The sequence below is a fragment of the Toxotes jaculatrix genome, chromosome 7 (assembly GCF_017976425.1).
Source record: "Toxotes jaculatrix isolate fToxJac2 chromosome 7, fToxJac2.pri, whole genome shotgun sequence".
Taxonomy (NCBI): Eukaryota; Metazoa; Chordata; class Actinopteri; family Toxotidae; genus Toxotes; species Toxotes jaculatrix.
In genome coordinates, this window is record NC_054400.1 from 11721359 (window position 1) to 11743711 (window position 22353).

General features: G+C 39.4%; 1 protein-coding gene across 1 annotated transcript in view; it reads right to left on the reverse strand.

Annotated features, from left to right (window-relative positions):
• grid2 (glutamate receptor, ionotropic, delta 2) overlaps nt 1–22353 on the reverse strand; it is a 438282-nt gene that overhangs the window by 347910 nt on the left and 68019 nt on the right. The window contains exon 2 of the mRNA XM_041042607.1: nt 10355–10510. Coding sequence (XP_040898541.1) covers nt 10355–10510 — 156 coding nt within the window. The remainder of the gene's footprint in view (nt 1–10354; nt 10511–22353) is intronic.

Sequence of the window (22353 nt, forward strand, 5' to 3'; positions counted from 1 at the left end):
AAGAGCTTAATGACCTAAAAGGTGGCTATGTTGTTTTTTTTTAGATGCAGATAGCATCAAGTTATTCCACAAACACAGTTAAGTCGGGCTGTGAGTGACTGCGTGATATTGATCGGCAGTAGAAGGCTGATATATTATAAAAAAAGAAAAAAAAAACAGTGAGAGATCTATATTACTCGAAGTTTTTTTTGTGTTTAAACATAAAATGTACCCTAGTTTTAAACTGCTACCACAGATCAATGTTTAATTCTGCTGTCAAACACAGTTTGGGTAAAAGGCTTCACACTGCACTCAAGGGACGCAGGAAGTTTCAGTCACAGTCTGTACATGGACTACACAGTACAAAGAAAATCTGGACCTCAGTACAACAATCAGATTGTCTTATGGAAGCCAAACGGCTTTCTGAAATACGAGGATGTTTAAATTATTGTAGACAAGTGAACTCAAGAGTGTTTCATAGGATAAACACAGACACAGTTTCCACAAAAATGTACAAAAATAAGAAAACAACAGTAGATTGATCTGATACTTTAAGTGGTCACTTGTTTAGAGGTAAAGTCAGGCCTGGTAGAAGTGAACAGAACAAGTGCTGAAAACAAACTCTTTCCCCACTTCTTAGCCCAACTTTAATGACTTAATTCCCCTCTCATACACTTAACCAGGACCAGTAAACAATAAACAACTTCATTTCTTCAGTTAACAATTTTTAATGTGTCCTCTGTGTCATGTCATTGGAGGACGCTGAATCCTTGTTGTGTTAATTAAAAATAAATGAAATAATCCTGATGAAACATTCACTCCCCCTGCTGAGTCTGTGGGCAGGTCCAACAGTGGCTGGAGCTGGTTGAAAATACTGCATTTTTCAAATGAGGATTTGGTTTAACGTAATAAGAGAAAGCCTTTAAGTGAGTTTCCATCAAAATTAAGCATTACAGGTAATCAGATGAGCCTTTTTCTTTTTTCCTCTAGTGGGAGGACCAGTTGCACCTGTTACATGAACAAGGCACAAATATATTTTGTAAATAGAGTCTATTATTGTAATCTCTCAGTTAAAGTAGTTTTTAGTTAGCATTAAACAACCATACAAATTAACACTGAATAAAATCATTATGAGTCATGTGAGGGATCAATCCTGGTGCAATCCTATGTAGCTTTTAGCAATGTTAAGCTAGCAATGAAAGGATGTAACAGCAGAGAGCTAAAATAAGCAGTGGCTAGCAAAGACAGTTAAGCATCTAGCAAGCTAAAGACACATTTTTTCTTCTCAGGGATGGGATACAAAATACTGATGTTGGGCAGCTTGTGGGATGCTCATGTTGTTTACTCGATGCACAGAATATTGTTTTCAATATTCAGTGCATCTGTTATGGCACATTTGCCATAACAGGTTGATAGAAAATGATACCCTATGGGATTACTTTTGAAATTTTCTGCCCCCTAGTGCTTGAAAAGTGTTAACTCTAGCATAAAGCTTTGTATCAAGTCATGATTTAATATTTAACAGTGAAAGAAGGACACAGTAGACTTCTGAGTGGTTCTACAGGTTTCCATTTTCAGCAGCCTGTAAGTTTGCTGAGACCTGAAAATCATCCGTAAACCCTTTAAGTGATCAGTGAACTGGAACAGTGAGCACTCCACAACAAGGTCAAATCAAATTCTATGTCAACAACGTTCAGTGCCACATTCGATAGTATATACAATTCAATTTGCCACAGGCAGACTCTGGTCACGTTCCAGACGCATCTCAAGGGCAATTAAAGCAAATAGTTGTCATCATGGGTTAGTGAGCGTAGACTTAGGGGCAAAAATGCCAAAGTTATACATTTACAATTAAATCTACAACACAATAATGTGTGCGAAAAAGAAAAGGGGTCTGAATACTTTCCAAAGCCACTGTGTGTCTCCAATCCAGTGCTTCGACTTTTCTGCTGTAGTGACACTCTTGTTTATGTTTGGGTTACCGACTGAGACTCCAACAGAGGAGGGTGTCTTCTAAATCTTTTAAACGGCACATTAATATTTTATGAACAGGGAAGATCATCTAACGTTGTTCGACGATGTACTGAAGAAAAATTCAAAATGGCCTGATTGCAAAACTTAAGTCTTCCATTTCATTGCACTCTGAATGAAAATCCTGCTGCAAAAAAAGAGATGAGGATAAAGAGAGAGAGTGAGAGAGAGAGACATTTTGAGTAGGTGAAAAATAAAAAATTCAGTACAAGGAGTATATGTTAAAATTTAAAAAGTGGAGCCCCTCAAGAATGAAGTTTTGTTTTTGTTAATGTGTTTACATTATCACAGTGTGCTCATCAACACGACAAAGTCTGATTTAGTTATTCTCATCACACTCATGCAGTCAAGTGTTTCTCACACCCTTAAGGCATTTGCTTCATGCTGACTTTAGCACTATACCACATCGTTCCTGTGAATCACAACGAGTTCCACTGTGTCAGAATAGATAAATTGAAAAGACGACAAATCTTCTAAATATAAATTTCAGTCACTCTAATCCATTGAAACTTTAATTAAGAACTTAAGAAGATGGAGAATTTTATTATCATCTTCATACACATCCCATTTTGCATTAGCAGGCCTCATAATTAATCTTCACCGCTACTGAAACGTTTTCACCACAATCCTTTGTATCACTTTAATACAAGCAAATATTTTAAAGAAAAAAGTTAATTAAAAAAAGGTTTAGTTTATACATATATACTTATGTTGACCAACACTGAGACTGCAGAATGCATACAAGCTGGAAAAGAAATCCCCTGTCTTTATGCCAGCACCTCCCTTCTTTGTACATTGGTTTACTGTTGTAGTCTTGTTGCAAATGAAAAAGGTTAAAAGGAAACATGCACCACAATACCCAATGTGTTTTTTTCAACTGTGAAAGCAAATGAAAGCCAATCAAGAAAGCCATTTAATACTGTCTCTATTCATTCATAGCTTGAAATTATTTTTTCCGATGTCCAAGGCGTGCCCCTCTAACTTGGTGCTGTCCATGGTGCTGAATCTTCTCAGCAGCTATTTACAGCTCATGCTAAAAGCTGACATTTTAAGGATATACTATAATGATTAAAACATCATAGGCTTTGCAGCAGGGCTGTAACTAACATTATTTTCATTATTGATTAATCAGTTGATTACTGTTTTGATTAATAAATGTATGTTTTTATTTATACGAATTATTTATTATACCTGTAGTGCAACAGTAAAAATAAATATTTAAAATAATTTTAAAGGGGACTCCCACATTCCACTTTGAGTCTGCACACCTTCTAGTGATGGTGTGAGGTTTTTTTTTCTTCTTTTTGTTCTGTGTGTGTGTGTGTGTGTGCGTGCGTGCGTGCGTGCGTGTGTGTGCGTGTGGCAGTGTATGCATAAATGCAGTTGTGTGCCCTATGTGTCAAGACTAAGCTGAGATGAAAAATAAGCTGAGACAACTATTGAGTTCCCTCCCGTGGTCTCCTCCTGCTCTCCATTTCCTCCACCCCCCACCTTTCCATAGACTGTTATCCAATTAGGTGATTCTCATTGCTTTAATCGATGGAGACATGAACGGGCACACACAGACTTGCATACAGACAGACACACACACACACACACACACACAACTCCACCCGTTCCCTAAGTAATGTCTGGCCTGGTTACTATGGAGATACTGGGATAGGGTGTAAGGAGTGAAATGTGAATATAAGTGACAGGAGCAGATCCACAATTAAGTACCGTGCAGGAGGAGGAAAGGGAGGGAGAAAGAGAGGGCGTGCGATTTAATCAAAGCCCCTTCACACACCTGAGACAATTCTGTACACACACACACACACACACACACAGGTTTGCACAGCCATCCTTGTTAGGACACTGAATCGACTTCCATTCAGTGTGCACAGTCTAACCCAAACCCTAACCCTAACCTTAACCAGGACCTCAGAGATGCCGTTTTGCCTCATTAGGACCGGGCTTCAGTCACCAGGGTTACTGGTTCCCACAAGGTTGGTGTTTATACTAGAAAAGATCCCAAAAACTCAAACTTAAACACACACACACAATCCTTAGGAGGAGAAAGCACAGGAATTCATCTGGATCACGCATTTAAACAGATAATCCTCTCTGAAATTGAAATCTAGTTGGACAACTCTATTGTAGCATTGTCTGAACTGTTAGAGATATGGTTAATATGATGTGCCATTTTTTTATACTTCAGTATAATAGTTCTCTTGCTTCATGACTAAGGAGACTTTGCTAGAAAACAAAGGGCAGACCTAATGTCGTGCTGCAGTGATGCAAGCTAGACATAAATGTGGGCACTATTCCCTTTGTGTTATTGTATTCTCAATTCAAACTTTTCATTATACCTTGATTATTATTTATATATTATTCTCAGTCACCGTGTCACATTGTTCTGTGTTTCATATCTAGATGTGAATCACAATGTGAACTGTGCTAAAATTAATTTTATGTTGAAACAAGTCAGTAACATAACCTGAACCTCAAGCAAATGCTTTATTTAAATGGAAGGTCAGATTTAGTAGGGCTTTTGCACAAAGATAATGCAAATACTGAGAGTAAATATGACTGGATTTACTGAGGTTAACAGAATTTGCAAGGGCCGCTTCTGTGTGGAATATCCTGCACCTCTGACAATAAATTAACACACCCGCAAACAGTGCAGATGTATTAAAAAAAAAAAAGAAGAAGGACATGGTGAGAAAAAGAAAGCTGAATTGTTTTATCACACTCAATACAAAAGGGACAGGGAGTGGTTGTGTAGTGCTTGTTAAACTTGAATGAATTTGTTTCAATAAGCTTATGTTTATGTTCAATAAACAGAAATCACTATAAGCTAGCAGTTGCAGTCTTTTGATCGTACATTTCACTGCATTTACCTCTATATACTGCTGGAGCATCATCACTCCACCCTCCACTCTGAGCTTGTGCTGGACCTGCTGCTCTCTCTCCTTCTCACACTTACCCACAGCAGTTGAGAGGGCTTTATGTACTATACTTCTCATTTTAAAGGCTACATTTTTTTCTGTAAGAAGTATAACACTTAATTAGTCAGTGTTTCTATGCAGCATTATTATAGTATGATTTTTTTTTTGTCTTTTTTTGTAAGCTTGTTGACCTCTGACTAATCCAACCACTGAATTGCACCCACTGAGCTCTGAGTAAATCTGGTGCTAATTATACGCAGATCTCCAGCACAAACTGAATGAAAGGCGAGGTGTAAAAATGAACACCATACGCTTTCAAGTGTGTAGATCTAGCCCTCAAAGAGGCCTTAATAGCAATAGCAAAATGAACATGCAGTTCATGTTGCTATTAATCACAGTACTGACAGCAGCAGGTTCTGAAGAGCAGCAGGTTTAAAGAGCCAGGAATTTTTTGATTTTTCTACCGACACTGTCAACACTGACTGCAGTGTGTGGCATGTCTTGTAAGCAGAATCTAAGCTAGTGAAAAGTAACACGCTATTATTTTATCATTCAGAACTACTTGCTGTAATTCCAATGTGTCAGTCACCTTTTAAGGTCAGAGACTTTAATTATCCGCCTAATACAGAAAATGCACTGTTTAATAGTCTTTGAATTTAAAAAAAATTTGAAATCTCTTAAATTGATGTAACCACTTGCCTTTTATTTCTGCTTAAAGGACACCAAGCAAAATAACTGAAACCATAATACATGAGAGACAGACAAAGAGAAAGACAATTGATTTGCCAGCCAGGTTACCTGTTAGCTAGACAAATACACAGATAGACAGGCAGATAGGGAGACAGCCAATCAATTCATCAGCCAGCTAACTACACAAACAGACGGGCAAACAGAAAGACCGGCAGGCAGACTGGCAGGGAAATGAGTTAGGCGGTCTGTTCAGTACCAGGCAGACAGGAAGACAGGGAAGTATTCATTGTACCACCCACTAATTTGGACAGGCCAGTCAACAGACTGAGGGACTTGGAGGCCTGCGGGAGTTTAATCAGTGAGGGATGAAAAAAAAAAAAAACAACATCAAGAAGCAAAGCCAGTTTGTCATCGAAAACTAGCGGGTTAAAGTCCCATACAAAACAAAAATAAAAATGAATTAGTGGCATTTCATCTGTCCTTAACAAATCCACTACTGCCAATCCATACTGTATGCTCTTGAGAAAACTAACTCACATTCTCCCTATGAACTTTCTATGGCAGCCAGCAGTACTTGACAGTGATGTACTTTGTAGTTCCATATTGCGACTACGTATATATATTTATGAATGTGATGTATGAAATTGCTGAAAAAGAACGTGCACTACCAGCACATCACTGAGCAGGGGAAAAAAAAGACTTCAAAACAAGAAGTTGCAGAATAATCCTGCACAAATGGCAACTTCAAATACACAAAAATGTAAGAAATGCTAAAAATATAAGGAACATAAAAAGACAAAAAAAAAACAACGCATACTGCAGGATCCAGGAACATGCTGTTGACTCAGTCTGCTCGGTCAAAGAGCAAGTGTTCAAATGCTGCCTCCTGCTATGCTGTCACATCTCCCTTTACTCACTGGTCTTTTTTTCACTCAATACTGATATTCTAAATAAGACACTTGAAATGCAGGCTGCTCCATGTCCTCCAAATAAAAAAAAAGGAAGAAACAAACACAGACATTTAGCCTACATGCACACAGAGCCCAGATAATAGAAGTACTCAGGTTGGGACTTCAAAGAATTACAGCCTGACTACCAAACAAAACTGCAGAGCCCTTGTATCAAAGCAAAGGCCTTAACAAGGCTCTTAGTGATGCACAAACACACATACACCCATACACATAAAGTACATCCACACAAGGTCCTCCAAGCTAATCTCTGAAAAAGAAATACATTCAGAGTTTGGCCACCATTGTTCATAGTCTGCTTCCTCTTTGACTGAGATACAAACAAGCTCACATGTATATTCTCTACTCTTTCATTCACTATCTCAGCCAAGGTTGATGCAGCATTTCTTTGTGTTTTTCATGATTTTTCCTTATTTATATTTATGTTGTGCTAATGAGGCCTTTTTATTTGATCATCAGTTTATTAAATCATTGAGATACTATGACCTGGCAGTTTTCAGGATGTTTCTTTAAATCCATTGCTTTTGATTTACCTGAATAAGAGAGTCCTGGCAAGAGGTAAGAATGGTATATGACTGTCAACTTTAACCAACTCTTGCATAAAGTGCTAAGGTGCAAAAAAAGTTTTAATATAATGCTGGTTTAGTCAGATATTCTACCCTGTTTACCTTAATGATTAATGTTAGTGAGATATTTGATACTGAAAAGAGGACGGCTCATTCTGCTGTGATGCAAATCTCCTCTTTGCAGCTTTGCAATTCAGGCTATAATATTCCAAAGCATTGTGCATTTGTGTATCTTGGAAATAGGCTTCTATAGGATTCTCATTAACTTGAAATGAATAGTGCCTTACAAATGCGTACGTATAATAGTTTGATTAGCTAGTTGATTGAATCTGGTGCCAAATCATGCTTCATTGTTGCACACAAGAAAGGTCTTTCAGTACACAGGAAAAAGTTGGAGATGTCTACAGTATGCCACATTCATAGAACAGAAAAGATCCTTAGAAAATACATAAATAAATAAATAATACAGGCTGCTCTTTGAGGCTTTGATATTGTTTCCCTGTAAAATAGCATCATTTTAAAGTAAGTGCAAGAATCAGAGGAAGGGAAATAAATAAAAAGCACATGAACAATGTGAAACTGTATCACACCAATATGTAAGCACTTCGTTTGCCTCTGCTCACGTCTTCTGTATTTTGGTTAATTCCTTTTTTAGTCTGAATTAACTGATTCCTGGAGTCAGCCAGGCAGCCATAATGGCTCATACACGCACACACACAGACACACACACACACACGGATATTTGGGCGATGATCACTGTATCATCCCATTTTACTTTGTGCCAACATACTAGCTTCCCCATTAGAAACTTACACAATATGCAATATGTTTCTCCAATCAGGGATACTGGTCCATATGGGCAGCAGCTCCCAGACAGCCTGAATGTGGGACCAGTAAGCTCATCCCTACTTGTAATACTTTCATGCAAATAATACATCAAATAAGTGGTAACTTTCAAGCTGTATGAAATATGAAATGTTTTCTATAGAATGTCTACGTTCTATAGAAAACATTTCTTTCTATGCTGAAGATATATACAAGTATGAGTCAGCACTGACATTTTTGAAGAAAAACATTTCTCACAAAGCATCAAGAAGACTATAATTTGCTGGGTTTTCACCTACTTCAGAAAAGCTTTTGGATGACTATCAGCCACAAAAACAAATGCCCTAATTAGCCACTCACACACTGTAGTTGAAAAGGATATGTGTGACACATCCTCTGTATTGTCAGATGAGTCATTAGCTGTGCAGGCAATGCCAATATGAGTGTTGTTCTCATCTATTGCCGCATTTTGTAATTTGCGATATTTCAGGATTAAAATGGGTTATAGTCATAAAGTGAATGTGTCACTGAAAGTTGTTTGGCTGTCAGACATACTCAGGATTTATTGTTTACTGTGTTTGAATACGGGGGAAGAAGTGAATTTGTGTTCAACCCACAACTTATTAACTTCTTATCATCTCTGTCCACCATACACTTCACAGTGATTCTTCACTAAACGCATAAAGCCTTCTTGTGTTGTAAAATAGACCCTATAATAAGTGATGCCAACATTAATTTTGACAACATACATACACACGCATGTTTGAAGCAGAAATTAATAATTAACAAATTCAGCTCTTATTTCATTGAAGAAAATATCATGAGATGGGAGAAGTGAATGCAATTGGTGGTGCCAGCCTAAATGTGCATGTATATTGTATGTTGTGTGTTGCTGTGTGTTTGTGCCTGCCCTGCAGCTCTGAAAATCAGATCACTGTTATGTCACAGTGCCACCCAAACATTCATCCTCTCTTTCTCCTTCTGCCTATTTTTAATGACATTCCTATTTTATTATAATTTCTGTAACGCTACATTTAGCCTTACTTGGTAGCAAGTAAGGCCGCAATTGTTTAGCTTCTAGCTGAACAATTGTGTACAGAGCAAACTAACAAATAAAGGTGCTGTCAATATCTTACATGCTGAGAGTCCTTTGTTCTGGCGTTGTATGAAGCAGTCATTTAAAGTGGTGTTTTTTTCCAATAGCTCTGTCTCTAAAGAACTTTCTTGAAAACATGTTTACTGTATCTCTGGGAGGTTAGCAACAAACCTGCATCAAAAGCAAACACCATAATTTGCTGTTACATATTATAACTGCTGACATAAATGCGGGAAGAGAGAAGTGTGTATGTACGGTAAATCTGGTAAAATTCAAGAATATTTATCTGGTAAAAATGTTCACTTTCCTGTTAAAACAAATGAAAAGAAAAAGACTAACTAAAGAAGCACAACACTCCTGTAGTCCTCGGTTGCACTGCTGACCTGATTCATTAAATATGTGTAACAAAACTGCTTCTCATTTGCACTGTCTTCTGCTGCACTTCTACACCTCAGGGTCTTTTGCTGAATTAGTCAGATAAGGATATCAAAAATATTTGTTGAACTAGAGCATTACTAAAAGGTTTTTGACCTCATGAAGCTTTATTACATGGGATTCTTTCACAGTCAATGCTCAATTTAGAATCAAGCCTGTTAGTTTTGGTTGTGAATCAGCGGCAACATTATATAACCCTATGACAGGGTTATTCAAATCTATGTAGACAGGGATGCAAATGAGCTGTGTAGACCAGTGTATCCACTATTTGATTACCTCAATGTATCCCAACATTCAAGAGTCAATTTCTTGTCCAAACTACATTTGCATGAAAAAAAAATTGAGTGTCAACATAAACATAAACCGAAACATAAAAGGAAGAGAAAATAAATAATACACTGCCCCATCCTCAGCTGACTGTGTGATACAGGTCAACTGAGAGGACACGCAACCCATGCATGAAAAACTCGGGAACATTAAAGACAGAGGCTGATTTTGTGCCAATTTTTTGAGGCTGTGTTTTAACATGAATTTGATTCCCATTCCTCACTGTTCTCAATTTATTGATGAGGTCAACTAAAAGTACAGACAGAGTTGTTAGAAGCCCCATGCAACTGGAAGTACCCATGGTAAATAAACTGTTCGGGGACATTTGGAATGACTGACAAAGCACAGAACCACAGTCAAACCATGTCCAGAAGCAAATTAATATCCTGGGTTTTTTTTTAAATATATACTTCTACAACACACAATTTGACATGAAGACTGATGCCCCTGCTGGGTGCTGTTGCTCCCAGGCACAAATGTTAAAGACGCAACATAGTATTATCATCCTACCTTCTTGCACAGCCTGGAAGGGGTTGTTTCCATCAACGAATTCCACAGAAATGGTGATCTTCTCTGTCTCCAAGATCTCGTTGTTCAAATTGAGATCTGCCACGGCAAGGCGAAACACCTCGTCATCTTTCCGTGCTGACTCATCGAAGATGGCGCCTATTGAAAAGGAAGGAAGAAGAAAGAAATAGAGGAAGCTATTACTCAGTATCAGAGAACTTTCGGAATAGAAAACAGGGTAGAGACAGAAATATGGTAATACCGGAGGCTAGGGTATTCAGCCCACAAAGGTGAGTTCTTCAGAGAACCAAGGCAACCTTGGTAACATTATTACCAGCTGATAACATTATTCCCTGCTTCTGTTATCTATATCCTGCAGAGAATGTTTTCACTGGTACAGTTTAAGTGATATATTTACCGGTGACTGTTGACCTCTTGAACACAACACCTGGTAAATATGAGGTGGTCAGTTGATATATCTGGACTTTAGAAAGACCACAAGAAACCTCCTTTAAACAACCGACCGGCTTAAAATAGGTTAGAGGATACTGAAGACTGCAAAAGATCCAAATCTGGGAAAGAGAAAGCTGCATTGAGGAAGAACATTTGGCTTAAAGTATCTAGCCCCCGAATTGATACCCAGTTTCAAAAAGAAGGGGTGAATGAGAAACGGGTCGACATCAGTGTTCAGTCTAAGGTCAAACACTGCTCAAGGGCACAATGACTCAGCCAAAATGGTTGCTGCACAAAGGCAAACGGAAGACGAAAAGACTGGTGAGTGCCAGTATCTGTAGAGGCAGATAAAGCCCCCTCCAGTTAATACTAAATTAGTCATAAAAAATAAATGTCAACCTGTACCGTTGGTGAGACAGCAAAACGAGGCAGCATGGGGCATTGACTGGCTGTTAGAGATTTGGTCTCTGCTTTAGTCTGTTACACACAATTAACCATGTGTTATCTTTTTCTCTGTTTCTTCCTTTTTAGCCTCTCATTTCACCCCGGTTTATCCCCTGAATCCACTGGACCACTAATTGTGTAAGCCAGTGCAGTGAAGCACTGCTAACTCTATTTCACTGACCAGAAAATAAGCCTCATATTGTATAGTGTGGTTGAGGGTCTGTGTGTGCGTGTGTGAGACACAGGTTGCAAATTCCATTAATAACCAGACAGGCCACGTTGGCTGAGGGCTGTTTGGTACCACGTTCAGAAGACTGTTGCTGTAATTGGTCCTGTATAGTTCAATGCGCAGAGTCTGGTGATAATACCACAAAGGTTATGGTCTGAATTCCCACAAAGGGCCAAACTTACTGAAGAAAATCTGCTGTCACGGTAGTGCAAAGTGCAGATAAAATCACCCCCCCAAAAAAAGTATATGTCACTTTAATGTGATAAGATTGGTATTCTAATTCCAGGGATGTGTCTGAGAAACCTACTTTCCTGCTTAATTAGCTGAAAAAATGTGTCGCATTTGCCCTATGCAGGTTAATACAATTTAATTAAACAAATTCAACTGACACAGAAGAATTTGTGGATAGCATTAATCTTGAAAACCTGAATCTTACTTTCTCCCCCTTATCTCATATGAACTGTTGATCAAGTTCAACTTCTAAAGGACAATTAATTTCAACACAGCCTTTACACACACACACACACACAAAATTAAAAATCAGCTGCTGTTTGAAGACGGTTAGGAACGGTTTGCTAACTGCCTCTTCATCATAAGGCCTCATGCAATATGTATCCTTTAATAATTTGATCCATCAGCATTTGGCAACTGTAAATACCCTCCCACTGATTGATTCTTGGTTGTTTTTATAATCATGCAGTATAGATGAGGTGAGGCAAACAGACCTGGACAAAGCGATAAAGAGTGAAACACAAAGACTCATTAACTATTCAATTAGTGATAAATTATGAATGGGGTTCCAATCAGCTTGAAGATGGCACTGCTGGGGAAGGATCCGTACACATTTTAACTTGCTCTGTGACACAGGAGGACACTGTTAAGTTGTGTATGTCTGGAGGACAAATGCAAATGGAGAGGAGAGGATTGTATGTATGGCTTTAAACTAAAGCTTTGGAGAAGAGGTTTAGACAAATGGTGGAAACATTTATTTACTAGTGCGCCAGAGCACATGGGATCAGTGGTTTTTGCACTTCACAGTATACACAGCATGAAAAAATATTGAAGAAAAGAATTCATTTTAAAAAGTAGCAGAGAAAAACACTATAGTAGCTCCTTTAATCCTGCATCCACAATGGAGTTGCCATAGTAACCTTACTCGTGCTTCCAGACATATGTTAAAAGCTGCACAGTGCTGTACACCAGTCTCTCTGTATACAGGTTGTATTCTTTTCTCTCTTTGAAATATCCCACTAGAAATGTGGTGGGTCTAGTGACCACAACAGACAAAACTGGATATTAAAGCGGAATAATATTTACAGCTATTAATCAGAAATATTCTTCTCTTACTGCTTTCTCTTTCTTGTATGATCTCTTAACTACCTGCTCTTTCTTCTCTGTCTCTCTCTCTTTGTTTGTTAGCTGTTGCACCTGTGCAGTGATTCATTCAGAATCACCACTCTTTAAACTAGGCACTGTGAGAAGGTACACAAAGACAGAAACACGGACAAAAACTGTAGCTGAGAGTGAGAACTTTTAACAGAAAATATGAAAGAAATGTCTAAAGTCCTTTGCAACTGATTTGAATCATCATCCACATGTGATTCAATCATTTTATGCCTTTAAGTATGAAAAAAGTCCCCAAAATTGAAAACACTCCTCAATCAACACAGAACCTTTTAGTCCATTTACAATCTGTGGCCATTTTGAATATGTATATAGCCAGTGTTCATTGGATTGCGTTCATGACATGCACCCATATGGACAAATACTGTCAATGTGTATTTTGTTATTTTCATATTATGGAAAAGAAATCTATATATGCTGAATATGTGTGTGACAGGGAAAAGTAAAGAACGGGAAGAGGGAAGAAAGGTGGAAGGGCACATGTCTGCTGTTCCCTGCCTGTTATTTTGGAACAACAACATCACTGCGTGCTGATTTACAAACACAGACGCGCACATACACAAACAACACACACAATCCTGGCTCTGCCTCCTTTCCAGTAATGTGATTGTGAGCGCAAAGGCAAACGCCACAACATAAATCAACCAGGAAATAAAAGCACTGAATCTTGCTTTACACAGACGCCCCAAGGGCGGGCACACATAGAGGCACATGCACAAATTTACCCTTACACACACACACACACAGAGCGTGTGGGCAGCGGCACTAAATTTGTTTCAAAACCATCCCTTTCATGACAACAGCATCATCAACATCAGTGGTCAATTTGAATGGATTCAGCACCCAAAAGTGGAGACACCATATTGTCTGGTCGAAAGGTATTGATCAAATGTCCACCATTGGTCAAGTGTTTGGTATTCATTTCCTGGTTTGTTTACATTGATAAAGAGGTAATAAATAACTTGTTTGTCTACTTACTGCCAAATAACCACTTGGGACAGATGAGGGATGCTGGAGGTAGAAGAAAAATGAGGAGGGAAGCTTGCTGTCACAAGGGAGCACAAATACCTGGCACATTTGCCATTGGAATTTTCCTCTACAATCTTTCATTGTAATCATTGCAATATTATTTCTGGATCTCAGTAATGTTACCTTTTACATATTGCCTGCTTTTTCACTTAGCTTTCAATTAGGGCAATTTATGGGTGATTAATTCCGAGCACTGACGAAGAAATTATGAAGAAAAAAGCTGCATCTGATTCTGATTTTCAAATTTACTAAATACATAAAATTATGTAGCACCATCTCCATCACAGACTCTTTGATATTTAACCTTGATGCAAGGGATCAAAGTATCTAAAACATCATTAAAGAGCTTTCAAAACAGGCAAACAGCATGGATGGAAAAAAATCATGCAAGATGAAAGGATGATAATGGGCTAATGAATCAATATGTGGATGAGCAGGTCTTCGCAGGGCTTTCATATCAGTTTTATTTTTAACATGGTATACTGAGCCATGCACACTCTTAGTTAAGATTCTGGTTTCCATAACATCGGGCTAACAGGAGGTTAACTCTAATTTACACAACTTTAACTAGACTAGAAGAGTCTACAGCCATGCTAGCAGCTCTGTGAGGCTATGTTTAGACACAGAAATGGCTTGAACTAAATGTTAACATATCATTCTCACAATGATAGTGCTAACATGCTGATGCTAAAGAGTAATGTTTATTGTGTTCACCATCATAGTTTTGTGTGAAAGCATGCTAACATTTCCTAATTACCACTGAGAATAAAGTACAGCTGAGGCTGATGGGACTGTCATTTGTAGCATTTAGTCATAAACCATATTATTGGATGAATGCAATCAAACTCATGGTGATATGGGATCACCAAAGTCACTGGGAAACATTATCTGAAAATCAGAAACATCTGTACCAAATTTCAAAGAAATCTACCAATCAAAATAAGAGAAATGAAAAAAAAAAAACACAAATGAGAACCAACATAACAAATCCATCAGGATTTATACCCTTCCAAATGTTGTGCCAATCCATCAAGTACATGTTGAGATATTTCACAAAATAAGTGAAAATTTTGTAAGTGAAGATCTTGAGTCTTTATGATTGATCTTATTAAAAGCTTAAAATTTCATGCCAATCCATCCTTTAGTGTAGCCATTTCAGTCAGGAATGAAGTGAGGGAAGAACTGATAGACCAACATTGCAACCCAAAGAGCCATGCCACTAGCATAGCTTAAATCGTTTTCTCCTTTTATGACCTGTTGAAAAAACAGATTTTACCTTAAGTAGTGTAAAGATTTGCATCAAAACTGCTTTTTAAAATCAAGATATTGAATAGTTTTCATAAGTTTCAGTCCAGTTGGCCTGGAAGCAGAAACACGGGTATATTCATTTTAAAACATTGTTTTAAAGGAGAATAATTCATACAGCTCAGCCATCCCAGTAACTATAAAATCAGATAATGTCATTCAGGCAGACAAAGGCACATTGTTGAATGTACAAAACACAGCTCAATTTCCTTATTAAATGAACAAATTAGGATGGCACATCATCCAGTGCAGAGTTATTATGTTCCCACACTCTGTAAAGAGCCAGTAATTAAGCCAGCTCCTTCTCAGGATAATCATTCAGCATGAGTGAAGAATTGATTGTTAAGAATGATTTAATGTTAAAAGAAGAGGGAAACATGGGCAGATGAGGGCCTGAAAAATGATGTAAGTTAAACAGTTAAAACAAAATTAATTTCAGGTCAGTTTTGGGGTAGCCATCAGTTTGGCTCTTTTTTTCCCCTTTTTTTTTAAGTTAAAACAGCAATGACCTCTGCTAAATCTCTCTCCATCTGACTTTGTCTCTACACCTGTCTCCTGGCTTTTAACTAATTCACTCAAGGTCTCCTCTTTTGTTAACCCCCACCCCACCCCAACTCTAAACGGGGCACTAAAGATTTCTGAAACACAATGGGGGGATCCGTTCCTCTGTCTTTTAAACAAACTCACACACCTGTTGTTGAGGTTGCAGCTGATGACAGTAATGTGACAGGAACACTGACAGACTGACAAGGATAATGACTGTGGAGAAACACACACACACACACACACGCACGCACAGGTGATGTATCGCTGGTTTGTGACAAGGCTGGACCGAAGTGTTGCTGCCTCTATGTGATGATGAAAGCAAGGTGGCGGCAGTGCTGAGTGATGATGGTGATGAACGGGAGAGGTTATCGTCCTGCAGTGTCAAATCTCCACACAGGCACACTCACACACACAGATGAGAGAACACACAAACACACTGTTATTTACAGCAGTGACGTGAGAGCTGGAAGGGAGTGCGTTTTGACACTTGGGAGGACACTGTGGAATTAATGTGTGTGTTTCTCTGTATATATATGTGTGTGTGTGTGTGTGTGTGTGTGTGTGTGTGTGTGTGTGTGTGTGTGTGTGGAGGAAGAGAGGATGGGCAAAGAATTAATGGTCACAGGAGAGGAGAAGCAAGCCAGTGGCGTATGATAGGGACAGATATGAAAACAGCTCTAATATTAATCATATGGGCTCACACATGGCACATACACAGAATGTTCATGCAGCTTTGGAAGGTATTAGTAGTAGGGAGCAGTAATACATTTTTTGTGTAGCTGTGTATGTGTGTAATACAATACATAGAAGGTCAGCAGGAGAATCTCGTGTGAACTGCACCAGGGACTCTGTGTAGCAGAAATGTTGATACAACAGTAGATATACCCCAGATACTGAATCATCCCTGACAATCTTTGTTCATATGCAGCACCTCAGTGTACTGCAGATTTGTATGCACGAAAAATCCATGTTGTTCTCTTTGCAAGTATGCAATCAGTATACATATTTTGCAGTTCTCTGCAGGCCAAAAGCCTTGTTACCTTGTTAAGAGTTCCTGTGATTGAGCATATTTGAATTGTGTGTAAATGCATTATGTGTAATATACCAGCAACCTGTATGTATGTGTATGTGTGAATGGCTGCAAGACAGAGGGATGCCTGAGATTCCAGTTTATCCCTCCTGTGTATTAATAGAGAAATCTCCCAGGTAACTGGATTTGTGCAAGAAAAATCTCTATCATTCTCCTTCTTTTTTCAAACCCTCCCCCAAACCCCTACCACACACACACACGCACACGCACACACACACACAAATGCACACATCTCTCTTTTATCATTATAGCCGTGTAAATTAATTTGCTCCATCGTTAAGGAGGCGAGCAGCCAGGAGATTTTGTAGTCATAGTTCAGCAGCACTCCACTCCTTTGTCACACTCTCACACAAAGCTTTGCCAAGGTCATTGCTATCTCTGCCATGTCTCTCTCCCCACCTTACCTTTTCCCCTTGCCTCATGTAGATGTTATTCAGCTTGTTTTCCTCTTTTGGAAAGACCTACTATAGATATCCAGGGCTTTCCTCCCACACAAATGAACCTACTTTGAGTAGGCGGAGGATTTGTTTTGTGTCTCCATTCATTAGCCAGTAAGCTGAACACAATTTGGAAATAACTAATTCATCTAAGGCACACTTACATACAGTCCCTGAGTGTGCATCCAGCAAAGTAAAGGGCGGAAAACTGACAGCACTGTTTTTCTTTCTGTGCTTCCCTTCATGTCAGCTACTCCATGTCAGCTCTTGGCCGGTTTTGGCCAGGTCCAGCTCGTTTGCAAACCACAGCTGACTCAGCTCCCGTCCAGCCAGGCCTGCCTGGGATCTTAAAACAGTAGAGCTGGTGGCTGAGAGCCAGATGTTTGTGTATATCTAAACCCTAGCCAAGGTATAAGTAAATGATAATTAGGGTGATAGCAACGTACCGTCTAAATGACCTAAGTTGTATATTCAGCGTACCTGTGTATTCCCTTGACAGCTTCTGCGCACTGATTGCTGCATTTTGCTGCTCCTCCGTATTCTCCTTCATATCAAGATGTTGCATAAAAAATAAATAACTTCTTGCTTTGCAGCTCTTTGTCAACTTCCTTACTTCCACATTCTCATTCCCTCTACAATTCACCCTGCCTCTCACTTTTATCCCCTTATCCCTGATTTCTTTCTCCATCTGTCTCTCCTCTTCTTCCCTTTAATATAACCACCTTACCCCATTCTCTTTGTTCTGCTGTTCTGCTTTATAGTTTTGTTCCAAGTATTCATTTTTCTCCTCCTCTCCATCACTTCTTTGCCATACCCTTATTCCCTTTCTACCCACTTTCCCTCTCTCCTCGTTTATCTCCATCTCCCACCCTTTTTGCTCCTCAATTCTGCCCATCTCCCAGCACCCCATCCTCTTTTGTACATCCTTACTGCCATTTCCCTAAGCATCATGCTGCTCTCTGTCCCCGCTCTCTGCCCCTATCCTTTCCACCTCCCTCCTTCATCGCTCAATATAACACCCTGTGTGACATTTAATTCAAGTAAACCTGCCCTGGTTTGGAAGGCCTTGATATCCTTGAAGACATGCTGTATGTATGTACGCTTGTGTGAGTGTAAGTGAAAGAGTCAGGGACAAAGAGACAGACATTTAATTAAGAATGAGCTGACATTTGTAAGCTTTTAAAGTTTTATAGTGTTTAAAACAAATCATGTACATATTGCCAACCATTTTCTAAAGCATATTTTTTTTTGCTGTTGTTGTTAGAGAAATGCATTTTTTCTAGCCATCAAGCAGTAATAGTTTTCAGATACGCCAGCGCACTATGAAAATTAGCTTGCAGAAATATGTAATCTAGCACAACAAATATGTTTTCATCTTTACTCTGTTTTTTAAAAGATACATTGTCCTTGTATGGTTATGCAGTTAACAGCCTTAGCACCTTGATGTCTGGTCTCTGCCTTACATTGACTATAATGTATATTCACTGGCTTAAAAGGCAAATAAATACACATGAAACTGTGATCGATTATTTCTCCCAAACAAGTTTCAAGGTTGCAAGTTTGTTTGTTTTCATACTCAACTGCAAACAATAGGAAAAAATTAGGAAATCAGAAAGTCTCTCTAAAATGTTAATGGGCAGATAGCGGGCAGTAATGCAAAGTGGGCTTTACATTCTTCAACAAAAAACACTGGTATTTCCCTTTAACAATGTCAGAGAACTGTGTTTGTAGAGTTAAGCAAGGATGATAAAAGCAGAGAAGAAGATAAATATAAATGAAGAGAAAAAGACAGGGAGAAAAGACAGGGTGTGGGCAGAAGAAAAAAAGCAAAAAAAGGAACAAAAATGTATTCCTCTTTCATTTTGTTAAAAGTGTTAACATACCAAACCATATGGGAACTGAACCCTCAAATCTGCTTTTCAAGCAAGAAGCCAGTCTTTTTAAGCACCTTGAGTCTTTAAGCTCACTCTCCTGATTAATGCTGAACATTTGGGAGGATTTTGCCTGAAGCGCTGGTAAGAGGCTCCAGATTTGTACACATCATAAATGTCATATTATATTTCAGGCAGGAATGGATTTTGTAGGATCCCCCCCTCCTCTTGCCCTCTTCCCCCCTTGCAAACTGCATGTCTTCACCATCTTCAGACTTTTATATTCCTTCTGTTCTCCTCTTCAACCCTGTGCTATCAAATCCCATGCTCTTCTCCATTCTCTATATTTATAACTCCAAAACTTCTGAATGCTCCTCCCCTTTGTCTCTCTCCCTCCCCAGCTTTCTCCTCTCCTTCATACTTTTCTCTAATTCCATCACACAGTCCCTCTCCGCCTTACCTTTTCATCTTTATCCTTCCATCACGGACTTGTCCTCTACCTCCCCCACACATTCCCATACACTTTTTTTTTCCTTCTTCACGTTATCCTCTGGCACCGTTATCCTCTCATCCCGTATCTTTCAGTTCCTTCTCCCACCCACCACCTTCTTCTGTTGCTTCCTTCTGCCCTCTAGACCCATCACGAGTTCTGGAGGGGGCTCAGTTCATCATTACTCAAGCAGTTCAGTAGTTAGATACTCCTCTCTCCTGTTCTTGGTGACGCTGTTGCAGTCATGCTTCTCTACTGGAGCTGGGACTTAGCAAGAAAAGTACCTTCCCTACTGCTTTTGCTCTGCACAAACACAAAAAAAACACTTATACAAATGTGCATAGAGGCACACACATACACCAGCACAGAGGCTCAAGGGTATATTTCCTTCATAAATAAGCCACCCTGAACCTGGTAGCCAGCAGAGATAATAATGGCTCTAAATAACCACTAAACAGATGACCTATGGCCAATATAGAAATACTAATGCATCATCAATAATGCACTCACTGTGTGTGTCTTATCTACTTCTTTCTCTTTCATTAACTCTGTCTTACTAATTTGTTCCTTTTCTTTTTCTATCATCAATCCATCCACCCACACACAGTAAAGCAGAGTTAGTACCACTCCCGCTGTCCTCATTTTCCCTACATCACTTTCTGTCTCCCTCCGTCTTTCTATCCATTTATCTCTCCCTTTCTACCTCAAACACTTTCTCTCTCTCCCACCCTCACTACCCTTCTATCATATTCTCTCACCCTCTTTCTGTATCTCTCTAGCCCTCTTTCCCTCAAGGCCTCTCCTCAGTATACTACCACCCCCACGGAATACCTTCTGTTCCAAACCTGTACCCACCTCGTTCATATTCATTACTAATACAGGCACACATGCATACACACATGCACGCACACGCACACACACTCAAAGGACAGAAGTGCACACACACACCACATTCATTACCAGCAGTGAGCAGTGAGTCAGTTAAAAAGTCATAAAGAGCATAATAAAGCTCCTCCATCTGCATACCTATTAGCAATGGGCAATCCTAGGGGTCACACAAGCAAGCACAAATGTGTTCATACATGCACTCTTGCACACACACAGAAAAACAAAAAAATAAATAAAAAAAATAAATAAATAAACATGATACACACAGGGCTTTTGGTTCCACCCTGGCATGGAGCAGACGTCAGTCCTGATAGCTCCCGTTTCTTTTCACTTATTTTACACACTTCTACAGGCACAGTGGAATTATTTTGATGTGATACTGATTAAAATTCACCGTTCACCTAACAGAGCTCAGGCAGCTAGAAAGAAATAATCTAGAGAACAACAAGAGTGAACGACAGCAACGTTAACGAGAGAGACAAGATGACGAAAGGCAGCCAACTCACAGTGGAACTTTGTGAGGAACTTCAGCTCTCCTGTGAGGCTATCCTGACAGACCTCAGGGCAGAATTTTCCACCCTTCACAAGGAGCTGAAGCAAGAAATTGAGGACATACGTTTGGAGACAACAACAGCTTTTCAAGGCCTGTGCCATTAGATGGGGGAAGAGACAAACAGACTCCACCAGGACCATGCCCGGGTGAGAGCTGATATAGCGCTTAGTCTCATGTGCACATTTAACAACTGGAGCACCTCAATGAATTGAAAACGAAAGAGCTGAAGGGGCTAAAGGGCAAATGTTTTGATCTTGAAAGCAGGATTTGGCAGCTAAACCTGAGGTTCACTGGTATCCTGGACAGAGGAGAGGACTTGTCCCACTAAATTCATGGCAGAACTTATTCCAGAGACTCTGGGTGCCAAGAATTTCTGCTTCCCTGTAGTCACTGACTGTGCCGATCCATCACTAGCAACAAAACCTTGTTTTCTAACCACCATAGGTTACAGTAGGTTACAGAACCGCCCTCTGCATGCTGAGGGCCTGAACTGCCCTCTTGTCTCTCTGGATGCTGAGAGGGCCTTGCAACAGGGGACAAGGCAGGGCTTCCCCTTTCCCTGTTTTTATTTGTTCTTGCCATTAAGCCTGTGGTTATTGCTCTGCATTCTCTCAAGGACTACGGGGGAATTTATAGAAGAGGCATGGAAAACAGCAGCTCAGTATGCTGATGACCTACTTTTATATGTAACAAACCCCCCTGAAACCAACTGCAGCATGATGTCCACTTTGAAGGAATATGGTGAAATTTCTGGTTTTAAGCTTTTCATACATTTGCCATTTGAAATAGAAACAATTTGATTTAAATATTTTGGTGTGGTAGTAACAAGGGCTATTACCAGCTCGCTTTAAGCAAATTTTGACCAGATGGGGGAATGGGACCACCTCAATACCAGGTATACCACTGGACGTGTAAAGTTCACACTCCTCTTGGGCTCAGTTTGAGCCAAATGGAACACAATTTGTGCGATCTGACATCCCTGACGACCCTTTTGTCTCTATCAGGAAAAACTATGGATGGCACAATGGCTCTCTGCTTGCACTTGTTTGTCCCAGATACCTTTTCTTCCCACCCATCACAGATGACTCTTTTGGTATTTGGAAATGGAATGGCATCGGCAACATGAAGGCCCTTTTTATAGACCCAATATTTGATACTTGGAACAACTGCGAAATAAATGTAATTTACACCAGTCCCACTTTTTCATATTCCTCTAGGTTCATAGTTATATAAAGCTAAAGCACCTTCATTTCCCAGTTTGCC